Genomic DNA, 14,653 nt, shown 5'->3' on the forward strand with positions numbered 1-14,653 from the left:
ACAGATGGCTCTGCTTAATAAAGGAGGATGGAACTTGTTTTGGTGGAACATTTGCACCCCGCAAATAAAACGCCACATAGAATATATAAATGAAGTTTAGCAAGGCAAGAGATAATGGAAGATATGTCGGTATCGGACGCTGAGAGACACTGACCAAGCATCAGTATTTTATGAGTTGGGAGTGAGAACGGGTTGAATAAGGACTCAGAGGAAGAAGCTACGTTTACACCAGCTGACTGTATCTGTCCCTAACCCTAACCCTAACCCTGTACCTTTTCTTCCTGCAGTCAAACTTTGCGATGGGCCGGCTTCCCTCCACCTACAGGAAGTGCTACATGCTGGACTTTGGTCTGGCGCGGCAGTACACCAACACCACCGGAGAGGTCCGACCGGTAAGACACCTTATCGGTACCATTTGGGCTGAAAAACATTTCTTTAACAGTTAATTCTGAACCAGTTAGAAGAAGTGTTCCCAGACGTATGGGAACAGATGAACATTTAGGAATTTGTTTGTGTTAGAAGCCGGAATCTAAATCACAATTAAAATGTCAATTATTGCACAGCCCTAATTTGGTTGATATCTGATTAGGAAATGAATATGAAGACAAAGATTTTATTGGGTTAAATTATAGTTGGGAGAACATTTTGATCTTTTTCATTTGTTTGTTTTTAGCAGCAATGATCTTTCGTACTAAAACACAAACTCTTGGCTCTGTTGTCCTCTGATTTGTTGTTTATGATTCAGGTGCCTTTAAGCTGCTTAAAAACACAATAACCTAGTTATAAAAAGGTAAAAAGAAGCAGACAGACATACAGATATAGAGACAGACAGACAAGGACAAAGAGAGAGACAGACAGACAGACAGATATAGAGACAGACAGATAAAGGACAGAGAGAGAGAGAGACAGACAGACAGATAGACAGACAGACAGACAGACTACTAATGTGCTGCACTGCAGCACATTAGTTGAATAGATCACTGACTGTCTGTTAGTCTGTCCAGATGTCCAGATGTGCGAGTGTTCAATAAGGACTGATGAGTGTCCTGATGCTGCATGAGAGGCTTTTCTACATGTTGTCACTGCCGTGTGAAAACGCTGTCTGTCCCAAACCATCCTGCTGTTTTTAAGGAAAGTAAAAAAGTAACTTGAAAACATTTTATTACAGCCATTTACTGTACCTCCGACGAGGTCAGAAGAAGTGGCCAGGTCACTGTGTAAATATGTGTAAAACCCAGAGACAGACAGACGTAAAGGCTGACCAGTAGCGTTGATTTATGTAAAAATATATAAATGACCAAATATGGAGATGCAAGGTTTCTGCCCGACAAGGTCTCATATGTCCAGACCTTCCTCCACAGTGCTGCAAATGAGGGTCTGGCTAGTCAACAAAGCATTCCTTGATGGGAATAAAACATGCTCTGGTTTATTGGCATTTCTTTAAACCAGTCACAATCATCGTGGGCGGGGCTAAGCTCCGGATGGAGCCACGGTGCCTCTGCTAAATAGTCTCAGGAAAGAACTGGTTTTGGTGGAACGTGTGTACGTTTAAAAGTAGTTTTAGTCGTGCAACAGAAAACTCCGATTGGACAGATGTCTGGATTTACCCTGCAGAGATCAGAGGAGCACCATATTATATTATATTATATTATATTAACCGTATTATATATATATTAACCATAGTCTAGCTAGCTGTCTGGATTTACCCTGCAGAGATCTGAGGAGCAGTTAACCATAGTCCTCACAAATCCACCGGAGGTTAGAACGCCAACACAAAGAAAGAGGAAGGGGACGCAGATCCGGCCGAAATCAGGGACATCCGGCGATATTTCTGTGAATTAAATGAAACATCGTGGATATAGATTACTGTTAGCTTTCTTCCTCTAACTCTAATTCGTTCGTGATGTCTCTCCATCATACTGGACTCTGAGATATTTTTAGATCAGCGAGATCGTGAGCTTCTCCTCTCCTCCTGCTTCTGCTGCAGCAGTGAGATGAATATTTGATGCTCCTGCATGCGTCAGAGACCTCTCTCTCTCTCTCTCTCTCTCTCTCTCTCTCTCTCTCTCTCTCTCTCTCTCTCTCTCTCTCTCTCTCTCTCTCTCTCTGTCTCTCTCTCTGTCTCTCTCTGTCTCTCTCTCTGTCTCTCTCTCTCTCTCTCTCTCTCTCTCTCTCTCTCTCTCTGTCTCTCTCTCTCTCTCTCTCTCTGTCTCTCTCTGTCTCTCTCCTCTCCCTCTCTCTCTGTCTCTCTCTGTCTCCCTCTCTCTCGGTCTCTCTCTGTCTCCCTCTCTCTCTGTCTCGCTCTCTCTGTCTCCCTCCCCTCTCTCTCTCTCTCTCTGTCTCTCTCTCTCTCTCTGTCTCCCTCTCTCTCTCTCTCTCTCTCTCTCTCTCTCTCTCTCTCTCTCTGTCTCCCTCTCTCTCTCTCTCTCTGCCTCTCTCTGTCTCTCTCTCTCTGTCTCCCTCTCTCTCTCTCTCTGTCTCTCTCTCTCTCTCTCTGTCTCTCTCTGTCTCTGTCTCTCTCTCTCTGTCTCCCTCTCTCTCTCTCTCTTTCTCTGTCTCTCTGTCTCTCTCTCTCTCTCTGTCTCCCTCTCTCTCTCTGTCTCTCTCTCTCTCTCTCTCTCTGTCTCTCTCTGTCTCCCTCTCTCTCTCTCTGTGTGTCTCTCTCTCTGTCTGTCTCCCTCTCTCTGTCTCTCTCTCTCTCTCTGTCTCCCTCTCTCTCTCTCTGTCGGTCTCTCTCTCTCTGTCTCTCTCTAATTCTACCCCTCCCTCACTCTTCATCCTACTGCCTCTCCTCTTCCTCTCTCTCTCTTTCATCCCTCCATCATCTCTCAGCTGTTCTCTCTCTCCCCTTGTAGTCCCCCCCCACCCCAACCCCCGCGCAGCTGAACAAAACGTCCTTGCCAATCGAGAAGGCCCAGTTCGGAGTAACTTCCTGTCTCAGAAACCTCAGAAAAAGCGTCAGTGGTGAAAAAAAAAAGCAGCAAAAGTGTCAAATAAAATATTGGAAAAAGGCGCCAACTGGCGAAAAAAAAGCAACAAAATGAGAGACAAAACAATCGGGAGAAAGCAACAAAAAACGGCAACAAAAAAGGAACGTGATTGGTTGGTCTTTTCGCGTGGTACGAAAGCTCAGAAAAATCTTCCTCGTAACCGTAAAAAAATGCTTTATGTTGCTTTATCGCTGCATACAAATGATAAATCTCCGAACCCAACCTCTCTCAGAAGACTGGTGTGATTAGGAATTGATATTTTGAAGTATTGCTCTCCTCTCTCTCTCCTTCTGTTCATTCACGATGTTTCCTTTTAGTTTCTTTTCTGTCTCAGAATCTCTCGTCTTCTCCAGACGCTAAACCTTATTTTAAAACAATTGTGTTATTGATGTTCTCTCACATGCTATATCATATAATATTATGTTGATATAATTTCTTCTGGCTGATTTCATGATGTCCAGTGTGTAGCGATCCCCAGCCTGTGTTTTATGTCCATCTCTTTATGTTTCAGTGTTGTTGTTGTTTTTTTTTGCTTTTCTTACAGTTCCTTTGGACTTATGATTTTGACGTGCATGCCTCCCGTTTCTCCATCATCTCCATGGTTACCCAGGGATGTGAGTGGTTTCTATAGCGACAGAGGGGGGTCACAGCCGCATCACCAGCCGAACGCTGAAATAAAAAGAAAAAGAGTCTGGGATCAAGTGGGAATCTATTTTATAAAAGGCACAAACATCTCTCATTCAGGAGCTCATATTTGCAGAATAGTCATGCACACACACTCACATTCATACACAATATTCATGGTTTCATGGTCAAAACTATGTAGTAATAACTCACATTGCTAAATGTTACTCCATAGCTCCTCCACAGATGCATTCTGGGATAGGTGGAAAAAAAAATGCTCTGAGGTTGTTTGTATTTCCTTAAACCAATCACAGTCGCCCTGGGCGGCGCTAAGCTCCGGACGCAGCGGCGGTGGGTTCCGCGGGGTCTTAAAAAGTCAAATGTCTGTATTTCGCTGTATCACGACTACAAATGAGACCAACATGTAACTTATATTGCAGCCAATCAGCTTTGGTGTTATTGGTGCGAGTCTCTTTCGGATTGTACCAAAGACATAAAACAGATTTTATTCTTCAGCTTTGGGAAAGTGCAAGTTTAGCGATACTTGGCTTGAAAAACCTGAATTTAGGGCTCGGTTGATGTTGTGATGAAGGTCTTACATTTCATTCATAAAGATCTTAAAAAGGTCTTAAAAGAAGAAGGCTGAACGACAGTTAAAACTAGAACACAACTGTTACAAGCACAAGGTGCACGGGTAGCAGCGTCAAAGTAGCCTACACAAGGTCGGAAAAGTGCACATCAACCTTACAGAGTTACACAATATAATCACCAACAACAATCGTTGGCAACAACATCAGCATCAGCATCCATTACATTACATCACCAAACCGACGTCCTCGACAGACAGTCAACAGACTACCAAGAATTCGTGAAAGAAAAGAAATGAAGTAGCCACGAGTTCAAAGATGACTTCTTCCCCTGACACAGTAAAGATACAGTAAATCCACAGCGTCTCCCAGTTGTCATGGGAACCCGAACGTGTCATCACATCCTGCTTACCACACACACATACGTATGAATAAGATCACAATGGAAGCGCCCTGTGTTTCCTGGAGGCCGTGTGGATGCGTGTGTGTGACCCTCTGCTGATGTTTCTGTTTGTCTCATTATTTGGTTATTTTTGTCACGTTGGTTTTAACGTACTTTGTGTTTACATCCGGTCCAACAGATTCAGCCGATAAAGACGCCCGGTGTTTCATTCAGTGCAGTTAACCCTCCTGTTGTCCCCCCGTCGACCAGGCAACTGATTTTCTGGGTCGATATTTTAAATTAAAACTTTTTTTTCAACATGATGTTGTTCATTTTTTGAAACTTTGACACTTTAAACACCAGCATTTTTGTTGATTTCTATCCAAGTTTTTAGTCACTAATGCTGATGTTTTTTTCAGCGATTTTTTGGGATGTTTTTGTCAATTTTCTGTATTTGATTTAAAAAAAAAAGATTTTGTTGATTAGTTTTCAGTGCTTTTTTGATGTTTCTGTACATTTTCACTGATTTTTTTGACGTTTTAGTCAATTTTTTTCCTGCGTTTTTTTTAAGCTTTTTTTCTTACTTTTTGGTCATTTTTTTTCAACATTATTTTGTCATTTTTTTCAAATGCTATGAAATTGAACCAAACACACAAATTCAATGAAAATAGTAAACTGATGATTTATTTGACTTGTGGAGTGCGTCGTAGGGAACCATCCATGTTACTTTCTTCGACAGTTTGATTGAAAGAAATTTCTGATACAGAAACTTTTTGAAAATGGGTCAAATTTGACCCGAGTACAACAGGAGGGCTAAAAGCCTAAGGTTTAAATAATACGTGTAATTATTCCTGTTTTTGAAGGTTCTGACTGATCCAGGTCAGAGTTATCAAAGGACGGTTAAAAAAAAATCAAGGGACATTAAAGCTGCCCGAAGACGTTTTCGTCTCTCCTCCGAGACTTTTTCAGTTCTGACTCTAACGGTGGGGAAAACCAGCTGTAGGAGCCTGAAGTTATCATTTTGAGTTGAGTTTGTATTTGCTCATGTTTAAATCTCTGTATTATAGACTTGGTCGGCAGTACTGGGAACGCCCACTAAAACGTGATTTCCAATTTAGGCCGTGGGAGAAAACAAACCATCCGAATTAATGAGCGTAGACCTTGTTAGCAGTTCATCATTAATCCTTGTCATATCCTTGTTTTTTTGCTTGGTACAATACTGAAAAGTTGCTATGTTGCGTTCTGCGCCTCTAATAAGTTAAACAATCCTAATCTTAAATTTTATATACTGCCGAATAGACAGACGAAGCTGGTGTTGATACCACTAACGTCGCTGTTACAGTCCAAATGGAGTTTATTCTTTTAACCCTGTGAGGACAAAAGACGCTCCGGCTCGTCCAAACAATGGTTGACAAAACTCCTACTCAAAAAGCGATATTACAAAATGTCATACAGACATTTATCTACTATGTTAATCACATATTACCTAAAGACTTTGGTAAACTCATATCAAGCACTGAAACAATTCATACAACACATCATAAGTTAAGGTTTGTTTTCAAAAGAGATTTGAGGATTTTCAACGTTTCAGCTTTAGTGCCAAATCATCTCTTCACACATCGTTCTGGGACATATTTGGCTGTCACTGTACAGAAAGCTGAGTTTGTTCCGAACATTTTGATATGAAACACACAGAGATCAGTTATACGCAAATACCTTAAAAAGGAGAATTTAAGAAGATATGTGAAAATACCCTTAGACATACTAGTCTTTAATATAGCTTTAATGAAAGTGGGATAACAAAAGACAATAGTTTGATGACCCTGGGGTAATGTTACTGATAATACAGTCCGATTGAATAATCTAAGATTAGCTAAAGGTAAAATAAAATAAGATAAAATAGACGTTATTAATCCTACACTGGGGAAATTCTCTTGTTACTTCTCTGCAATTTTCACACTTAGAAAAGTCTTCCAGTGTGCCTGATTGGACCCTTTAGCGGCGCCGGTTGTGGGCCACGGGCCACATGTTTGACACCCCTGCCTTAGATCATCTAGTTCCATATGATACCAATATCTTATTTTATCTAATGGAGCCCGCTGGGTTAAATATGGGTTTCTCTACCGTTCAGTCATCAGTGAAGAAGTCTTTCTTTAACTAAGTCTGGTTGTAGATTTTTTAAACCTTCCTTGGATAGGTTTTCTCATGATCACAGACTAATGACTTGGTGATAACTGACAGAATGAATATGAGATTCAGCAGTGATTGTTGATGTGACCGCTGACTAGCTTTTCTCTGCCTTCAGCCGAGGACTGTGGCGGGTTTCCGAGGGACGGTCCGATACGCTTCGGTCAACGCTCATAAAAACAAGGTCAGTGATTGTTTCTCTCTAATGAATTACAGGAATAACTTTAGTGATCCTGAATGAATGAAGGAAATATTCTACCGACGCTGCCAGAGTTTATATAAGTGACACAACAGCGGTTATGAATAAAATATAATTAACGAATGAAGGATGAAACTAATCTCAACATTTAGGGGTGTCACGATTTCGATTTTTGACGATCGAAATCAGAAGCAGGATCTGTGATTGCCCCAGTATTGTCTTTGTCTCTCAGTCCCGCCTACTCAGGCACGTCGGAAGAAAAAACAGATGCAGCGTAGCTTCGTGGCAGGTAACATGCAGCTGAAGACACAGGGTAACGTTAGCTTAACGGCTGGTAGCCTGTAGCTAAAGACACAGGGTAACTCCATGGTGCATTAATGTGCACCTCGTTAAACTCTGAGAAACTGTTGTTGTAAAGTACCCTTCTGCCATCTAGTGGCTCTCATTGTGCCGTCTCTGCTGAAAAGAAACGGTAATTGATTAAGTTAAAATCGAAAGTTAAACCAATCGTGGATTCGAAAAATTGTTACACCCGTTATGGTTAACGGCGTTATTCAAAATGCTCTTTAAGATCTCCGTTTACATAAAATGAACAACACAAACTACATTAAATAATTAACGGTCACTGGTTTTAAACCCTTTTTTAAAACATCCATCTACATCATGCTGCAGCCCAAAATGTATTTGAAATGTGGATTTGCTGAATTGTGACACCCCCAAACAATCATATCCTCTATAATGTTTTTTTGTTGTGTTCCTCCAGGAAATGGGTCGCCATGATGACCTGTGGTCGCTGTTTTACATGTTGGTTGAGTTCGCCGTTGGACAGTTGCCATGGCGAAAGATCAAAGACAAGGTCAGACTGATTTTAATGGTTACAAAAACTACCTCCACCAGTCACTGTGACTACGACATTTTCAGCCTTTTTAAGCTCCTACTTTTGTTAACATGTCCCTTAAAGGGTAATTTTGTTTTTTGTTTTTTTTCAACTTTTCGCTGTAACCAGCAGCTGTGAACCGGGCTGCAATGTAACCCTACAGGACAAATGTTCAGCATCAGTTTTTGCCACTGACATATACATGGAGTCTGGTGGAGTTTGATGATGGTGATTTTGGGGCTGTATCATGTTAAACAAAAAGGATCTTACTCTTTAACAAAAAGTTCTATCTCTGTAGGGATCCATCCCATAATGTTGTCAGACAGAATAATAAACTCAGCGGCAAAAACAGAACTTTTAGTGGACGCTAACTGACGCTGAACATTTGTCCTGTAGGGTTACATTACAGCTTGTTTTTTGTTTAATAGTGGACCAATATATTATATAAATATACAATTTAAAGATTGTTGTTACCATCAGTCACTTAGACACAAAAAGATAGGATAATAGTGTCCGGGTTGAAAAAAAAACTGAATTACCCTTTAAACAGAAGAGGCCCCACAATGGAGCCTTGGGGCACTCCACATGTCATGTTTGTTTTCCACTCATATGTGTAGTTACCTATAGACACAAAGTGGTCCCCATTCTTTCAGTAGGATTCAAACTAGTTTAGCACCCAGAAAGTCCAACCAACAGTAGTATTATTATAGAATTTTAGTAGTGAATAATTTAAATAGGTCCAGGTTATAAAAAAAAGTTACCCTTTAACAAAATTAGTTGATTGTTATTATTCTTTTGCCTGACGAGTATCTCCTGTTTCAGGCATAACTGTACATGAATCCTCATTAACTGACCTTGTTTGGTGTTTTCCAGGAACAAGTGGGTCAGATCAAAGAGCGTTATGACCATCGGATGCTGCTCAAACACATGCCTTCAGAGTTTAATATCTTCCTGGACCACGTGCTGGCCCTGGACTACTACACCAAACCAGACTACCAGGTATCTAAATACATTCAAAAGTGTTTATTTGGATGTATGCGAAGAACAGAAACAGCAGACATGAAATAATGCTTAAAACAAAACAAATCAAAATAAATAATTAAAGCTGCAAGCAGAGATGAACGCCCCTCCCAGCATGTTGGGGGGTACTGGCTGGATGCCAGTTGCCCGTACTCCTCTGTCCAGTTTGTATCTCTAGAGAACACATAGTATACGTCACGTTGCTGTCTTTATTATGTGTAACCCCACTATAGATATTTAATCTGTGTATGTTTGTCATATAAGGCTGACTTCCTGTTGCTAGCAGGTGGCACTAAAAACCTGACTCAATATGGGCGTATAGATGTCTCCAGTGCTGCATCTCATGTCGAGTCATCCACTTGCCTTCCTTCCTTGCTTCTTAGTCCCTCTGACTGAGGAGTCATGGGAGGAGAGAGGAACCAAGGAAATGTGTTTTAGAGGGATGAGACATCCTTTCTTCTGAAGCGTCACATGAATCAGGGCGGAGTTAGCTCCTTCAGCTGCACGGCTTCCAGGAAGGCTGCTCTCTGTATCCTTAGCTATAGTTCCTCGATGATCCCTCCTCGATGCTCACTCCTTGGTCCTCTGTGATACCTCCTTGATGCTTGAGGCAGAAATACAAGCTTTGAGACGGCTTTCACCGAGGAGGTACAGAACAACTTCCTGTTCAGCCAAGGACCGAGAAGTGAAGACATCAGATGAGGGACAGGGGATGTCTCCCGGTCTGGACTCTTATCCAGCATTTGATGTCTCAGGCAGATTGGACAATGTAAAGTGAAGTTACAGCAGCTTCCAATGTCATGACCTTTTGTTTAACGCCCAGGTTGGGCGTTTGAGTTCATACCTCATTTAAACAAAGGATTGTTTTCCCAAGTGTGTAAGGTTCAATATTGGGGGGGGGGGCGGTTGAGATCTCCACTTTTGCACTTTTGAGCAAATTTGAAATTTTGAACGTCAAACACTTCATTTTTTGTATTCTGGTGATGTTTTCTGCAACAATTTGGGCCTTTTTCTCCATCAAGTTATGGTGCAAATGTCTTTATTTATGTAAAGCAAATTATTACAGGTTTTTGGAGAGGGTTGCACTGGCCAGTTTTGATTATTGGTGGGGGGGTTTGTAAAGCGCCCTTCCCCCCTGTAAATTATGCCTATGCGTTTTCCAATAGTTTGAACAGACAGTATTGGGTCTAATCTACTCCGATAGTTTTGTGAGGGAATGTCTTCTCAGCCTTTGTTATGCTGTTGCTTCCTGTAACTTTGTATAAAAGCCTGACCAGAAAACTAATTTTGGTCAGAGAGAATCCAACAGCTTCTTGTGAGCTTCTTTCTCCACTGAATAGTGGACAGTGAACAGATCCATGATTCCGTCTCGCTGTTTTTGTTCCAGCTGCTGATGTCGGTGTTTGAGAACAGCATGAAGGAGCGAATCATCACCGAGAATGAGCCTTTCGATTGGGAGAAGGGAGGGGGTGATGTCACGCTGTCGACCAGTGCCTCCACCCAACCACAGCACAACACCCGGCCCACCGCCGCCATGGTGGGGTAAGAACCCAATCCATCACCGCTGAATCAAAGACGCGTTCTGTCTGACATCTGTCTGGCAGCCGGGAAAAACAGACTCGGAAAGTATCGGAAAGTACTGGAGTTTATGCTCCGATCCGATACCACGTAATTTAGCCCTGAAGAATTTTTTTCCGTTATGACGGACTGTCAAACTGGACAATAAAAGAAAGTGCTGGGGCATGTACAATAGCCAAATGTAGCAAACTACAATACTTAAAACATACTTAAAAATGGCTTAATCATTTTACTTAAAAAGTCAAAGTACACAAAAACTTTACAGTAACATGAGTAATTATTGTAATTCGTTACACATGAACTACAACCAAAAGGCTGCTTGGATTGCAGAATATCTAAAACTGTTCCCAGTTTGTTAGAAGAAAAGAACCAAAAGATCCAGAATAGCTTTCAGTAAATGATAAAATGAGTTTCTGAAATCTGCGTCCACAGAGCCATAGTGACGCCGGTTCCCGGAGATCTGCAGCGGGAGAACACGGACGACGTTTTGCAGGATGAACATCTCAGCGATCAGGAGAACGCCCCACCGGCGCCGCCCAGCCGCCCCCTTGGAGAGACGGGCGTCCCTCTCGCCGGGGACACCGGAGAGGCCTGGGAAGACACAGACTTCAACCGCAACAGACTCAGGATCAGCCTGAACAAGGTCTGAACTGTTACGGGAACAGCCCGACTGATAGTTCGAAAAATGTTAAACAGAAGTTTAACCTTTAGCTTCAGTTCATATTTATGCAGCGTATGCTCATTTGATAGAGAAAGATATTGTACTTCCTGTTCAGGGGCGGTGCTTGAAGGGGGTCACAGGGTGGCACTGCAACGAGATATGATATATTTATATATTTTATACCCAAAGGACCCAAAGAGGAAAAGTTCTTTGGTGTTGCTTTAAACATCTACTGAAAAGCATGACTTCCTGTCCGTCCTCAGGGTGCTCAGGAGGAGGAGTCGGGTCGTGGCGCGTGTCCAGCGTCGCCGGTCCGCGGTGGAGCCCCGGAGTCACCGACGGGTCAGGGTCGGTCCTTACGGTACCGCCGGGTCAACAGCCCCGAATCTGAGCGCCTGTCTGCTGCCGAGGGCCGCGTCGACGCCTACGGACAGAGGTGAGCCAAAACTAAAGAAAACTCATTTAGATTCACATTTAGAAATTTAAAATGTGGAATCACTATGGTTTTATTTTGCTTTGTGATTTGACGGCATTAAAATAGGATGAAGACACACAACACAACTGGTGTTAAAGGGTGACTTTGTATTGTTCAACCTGGACTCTATTTTCCCATGTTTCGTGCTTAAGTGACTGGAACAACAATCTTTCAAATGGGTCCAGTATGAAGCGAGAGTATATAGTTATTGGGCAATTGTGCACCGTCACTAAAAGTTCTGTTGTTGCCGCTGACAGACTCAGATTATTATTCTAAGTATCTGACAACATTATGATAAAAGATCCCTATAGAGATAGACCAAAATTACCCTTTAAGAACGTTATCATGTGTAATACAGGTAATCAAACTCTGTGTGTGTGTGTGTGTGTGTGTGTGTGTTTGTGTGTGTGTGGGACAATAGTGTCCAGGTTGTAAAAAAAACTAAGTTACCATTTAAAGCGTCTGTTGTTATGTCTCCAGGTCCCGGTTGGACATGCTCGGTTCTCCGTCGCGTCACGTCTACTCCTCCCAGCCGGCTCAGATGCTTTCCGTAGACCCCGGTTGCCGCGGAGACCGGCAGGCCAGCGGGCGCCAGGAGATGTCAGTGGCGTCGGTGGACCAGGAGGCGCACAGCAACGCCTTCATCCGCTCCGTGCCGCTGGCCGAGGAGGAGGACTTCGACAGCAAAGAGTGGGTGATCATCGACAAAGAAGCGGAGCTCCGAGACTTCCAGCCAACCACATCGGGGACCACGGACGAGGAGCCCGAGGAGCTCCGCCCCCTGGAGGAGCAGGAGGAACGCCGGAGGCTCAGGGCCGCAGGTACAAGCGTACCGCCTATTTACCTCTGGTTAACATTTTGTTTCAGTGCCTAGGGTTTTATGACCTTTTCGTTGCTTTGTTGGACGCTTCATTGGCCACTTTGTTGGACGATCCAGTCCAAAAACAACTTTTGATTTCTCGTGATAACTATGATAAATATAAACAACCAAGTAAAGTACATTAGGTGATAATTCTTAACTTAAGTACAGTAACACTGGTGTCTTGCTGTAGTCTTCCTGCCTCTATTCCCTCTGGTTAACATTTTGTATCATTGCCTAGGGTTTTATGACCTTTTCGTTGCTTTTACTTTAATTTTTTTTGCCGCCTTTGTCGTAAATAAAACACTTGTTTTATGCTTCTTTCGATGTTTCGATGCTTTTTTTGGACGCTTCTTTGGACACTTCTTTGGACGCTTTGTTGGACGCTTCTACAACTTTAGCTTTCTTGTGATACTCTATGATAAATATGAACAAGTAACACTGGTGTCTTGCTGCAGTCTTCCCACCTCTATTCCCTCTGGCTAACGTTTTGTTTCCGTGCAGGAGGCGAGCTGGTGGTCCGTCCGAAGACCCACACCCGGGACAGCAGCCGCGGAATGCTAACGCTAACGGAGGAGGAGGCGTCGCGGAGGAGCGGCGGCAGCCCCGCCCAGTCGCCCTGCCACTCGCTGCCATCGGGACGCCCCCGCCGGAGAGAGTCAGACCCCATCGGACCCAACAGACCGGTAAGAGACGCCAGCCAATCAGAGCAGATGTTTGCGGACAGATGAGGAAGTGGGCAGCCGCTGTACAGGGCGGTTAGCGCTCACGGGATATGGCTACGGCGACAGTTAAGTTTAGGCACCAAATTGACTGGTTAAGTTTGGGGAAAAGATTGTGGATTGGGTTGAAACATTCCCAGGAACAAACATACATTTCCTTGGTCAAAGTATTAAAAATATATTATTATATTCAGGGTTTTCCCCGCCATTATATTGACCTAAAGCTAAATCAATGTAAAATCAATGTGAGCATCAAAACTAACTAGAGCTAATGATTGTAGTTTAGTATTTATGCATGTAGAGTAAGTTTTATATTTAAGCTTTTTGAGTGTGATTTATTCATGATCTGCTCTAGCTTTTCCAACCTTTCAGATACATATGCTAATGAAATGGTCCGAAATGAAATTGCATGTTTGTTTTATTGAAAAACTTAAAATTTTCTTGAGGGAGGAGCCCTTACCCCACTGTCATATACGCGCTCCTAAGTCTTCCACACACTGAAGGGAAAACTCTGATATTAGCCTAGATTTAGCATCATTTAGCGTAACTTCCGGCTGTTCGTAGCCGTATCCCTGCTAGCCACAAGTGTAAAGGTTTACCGCTCAGATGGCGGCCGCTGCTCCACCTCGTTTATCTGTCGGCCAACACGCAGCTTAAAGGACAACTCCGGCGCGATCCTCTCAGCTTTTTACTTCACTTTAGGAAACTCTAAGAAAGCAGGAGGGCGCAAAAGTTAAATATACGTACTGTATGCCCAGTTCACACTACACAACTTCAGCACAGATTTTTCACTTACACAGCTGTGGAATGTAACTAAATACATTTACTCCAGTACTGTACATAAAGTCCAAATGTTGAGGTACTTCTACTTTACTTGAGTCTTTTCTCTTCATGCCACTTTCTACTTCTACTCCGCTACATTTCAGAGAGAAATATTCTACTTTTTACTCGACTACATTCATCTTTTACAGCTTTAGCTACTAGTTATTTTACACATTAAGATTTCTGCACACAAAACACATGCAGTTTATGAAATGTTTTATTATAAATGAAACTAGCCAACAATATAATAGCCCACAAGTCCAGCTGAAATGATTATACCTTTTTGATGCTTCTTTGACACAACTCAAAGATCTTCAGTTTAATGTCACAGAGGAGAGAATAAACTAGAATATATTCACATTTAACAAGCTGACATCACAAAAGTTTGACTGTTTTTCATAAAAAAATGACAAACTGTATACTGTAGATAAATAGTTGACATCAGTATCAAAGATCCGATCTCTTTGAAAGTCGTGTGGTGTGAACGTAGCTTTAGTTCTGTCCTCATCTGCTTTCTTGGTACACAATTCACCGTCTTGATGTGTGTACATTTTTATTTTGAGCTCCTGTAGCACAGGAATTTCCTATCTTATCTTATCTTATCTTATCTTATGTTAATGAGCCAAACATCTGGACTAGTGCTGGAGTCGTCCTTTAAAGCAGACAGACT

General features: G+C 42.4%; 1 protein-coding gene across 1 annotated transcript in view; it reads left to right on the top strand.

Annotated features, from left to right (window-relative positions):
* The window catches only part of ttbk1a (tau tubulin kinase 1a), a 36,972-nt gene that overhangs the window by 13,295 nt on the left and 9,024 nt on the right, over window positions 1–14,653 (top strand). The window contains exons 6-14 of the mRNA XM_028599546.1: window positions 288–392; window positions 6,889–6,954; window positions 7,733–7,825; window positions 8,720–8,845; window positions 10,254–10,408; window positions 10,877–11,087; window positions 11,369–11,541; window positions 12,061–12,401; window positions 12,944–13,125. Coding sequence (XP_028455347.1) covers window positions 288–392; window positions 6,889–6,954; window positions 7,733–7,825; window positions 8,720–8,845; window positions 10,254–10,408; window positions 10,877–11,087; window positions 11,369–11,541; window positions 12,061–12,401; window positions 12,944–13,125 — 1,452 coding nt within the window. The remainder of the gene's footprint in view (window positions 1–287; window positions 393–6,888; window positions 6,955–7,732; window positions 7,826–8,719; window positions 8,846–10,253; window positions 10,409–10,876; window positions 11,088–11,368; window positions 11,542–12,060; window positions 12,402–12,943; window positions 13,126–14,653) is intronic.

This window comes from Perca flavescens, chromosome 2, assembly GCF_004354835.1.
Source record: "Perca flavescens isolate YP-PL-M2 chromosome 2, PFLA_1.0, whole genome shotgun sequence".
NCBI classification, from domain to species: domain Eukaryota; kingdom Metazoa; phylum Chordata; class Actinopteri; order Perciformes; family Percidae; genus Perca; species Perca flavescens.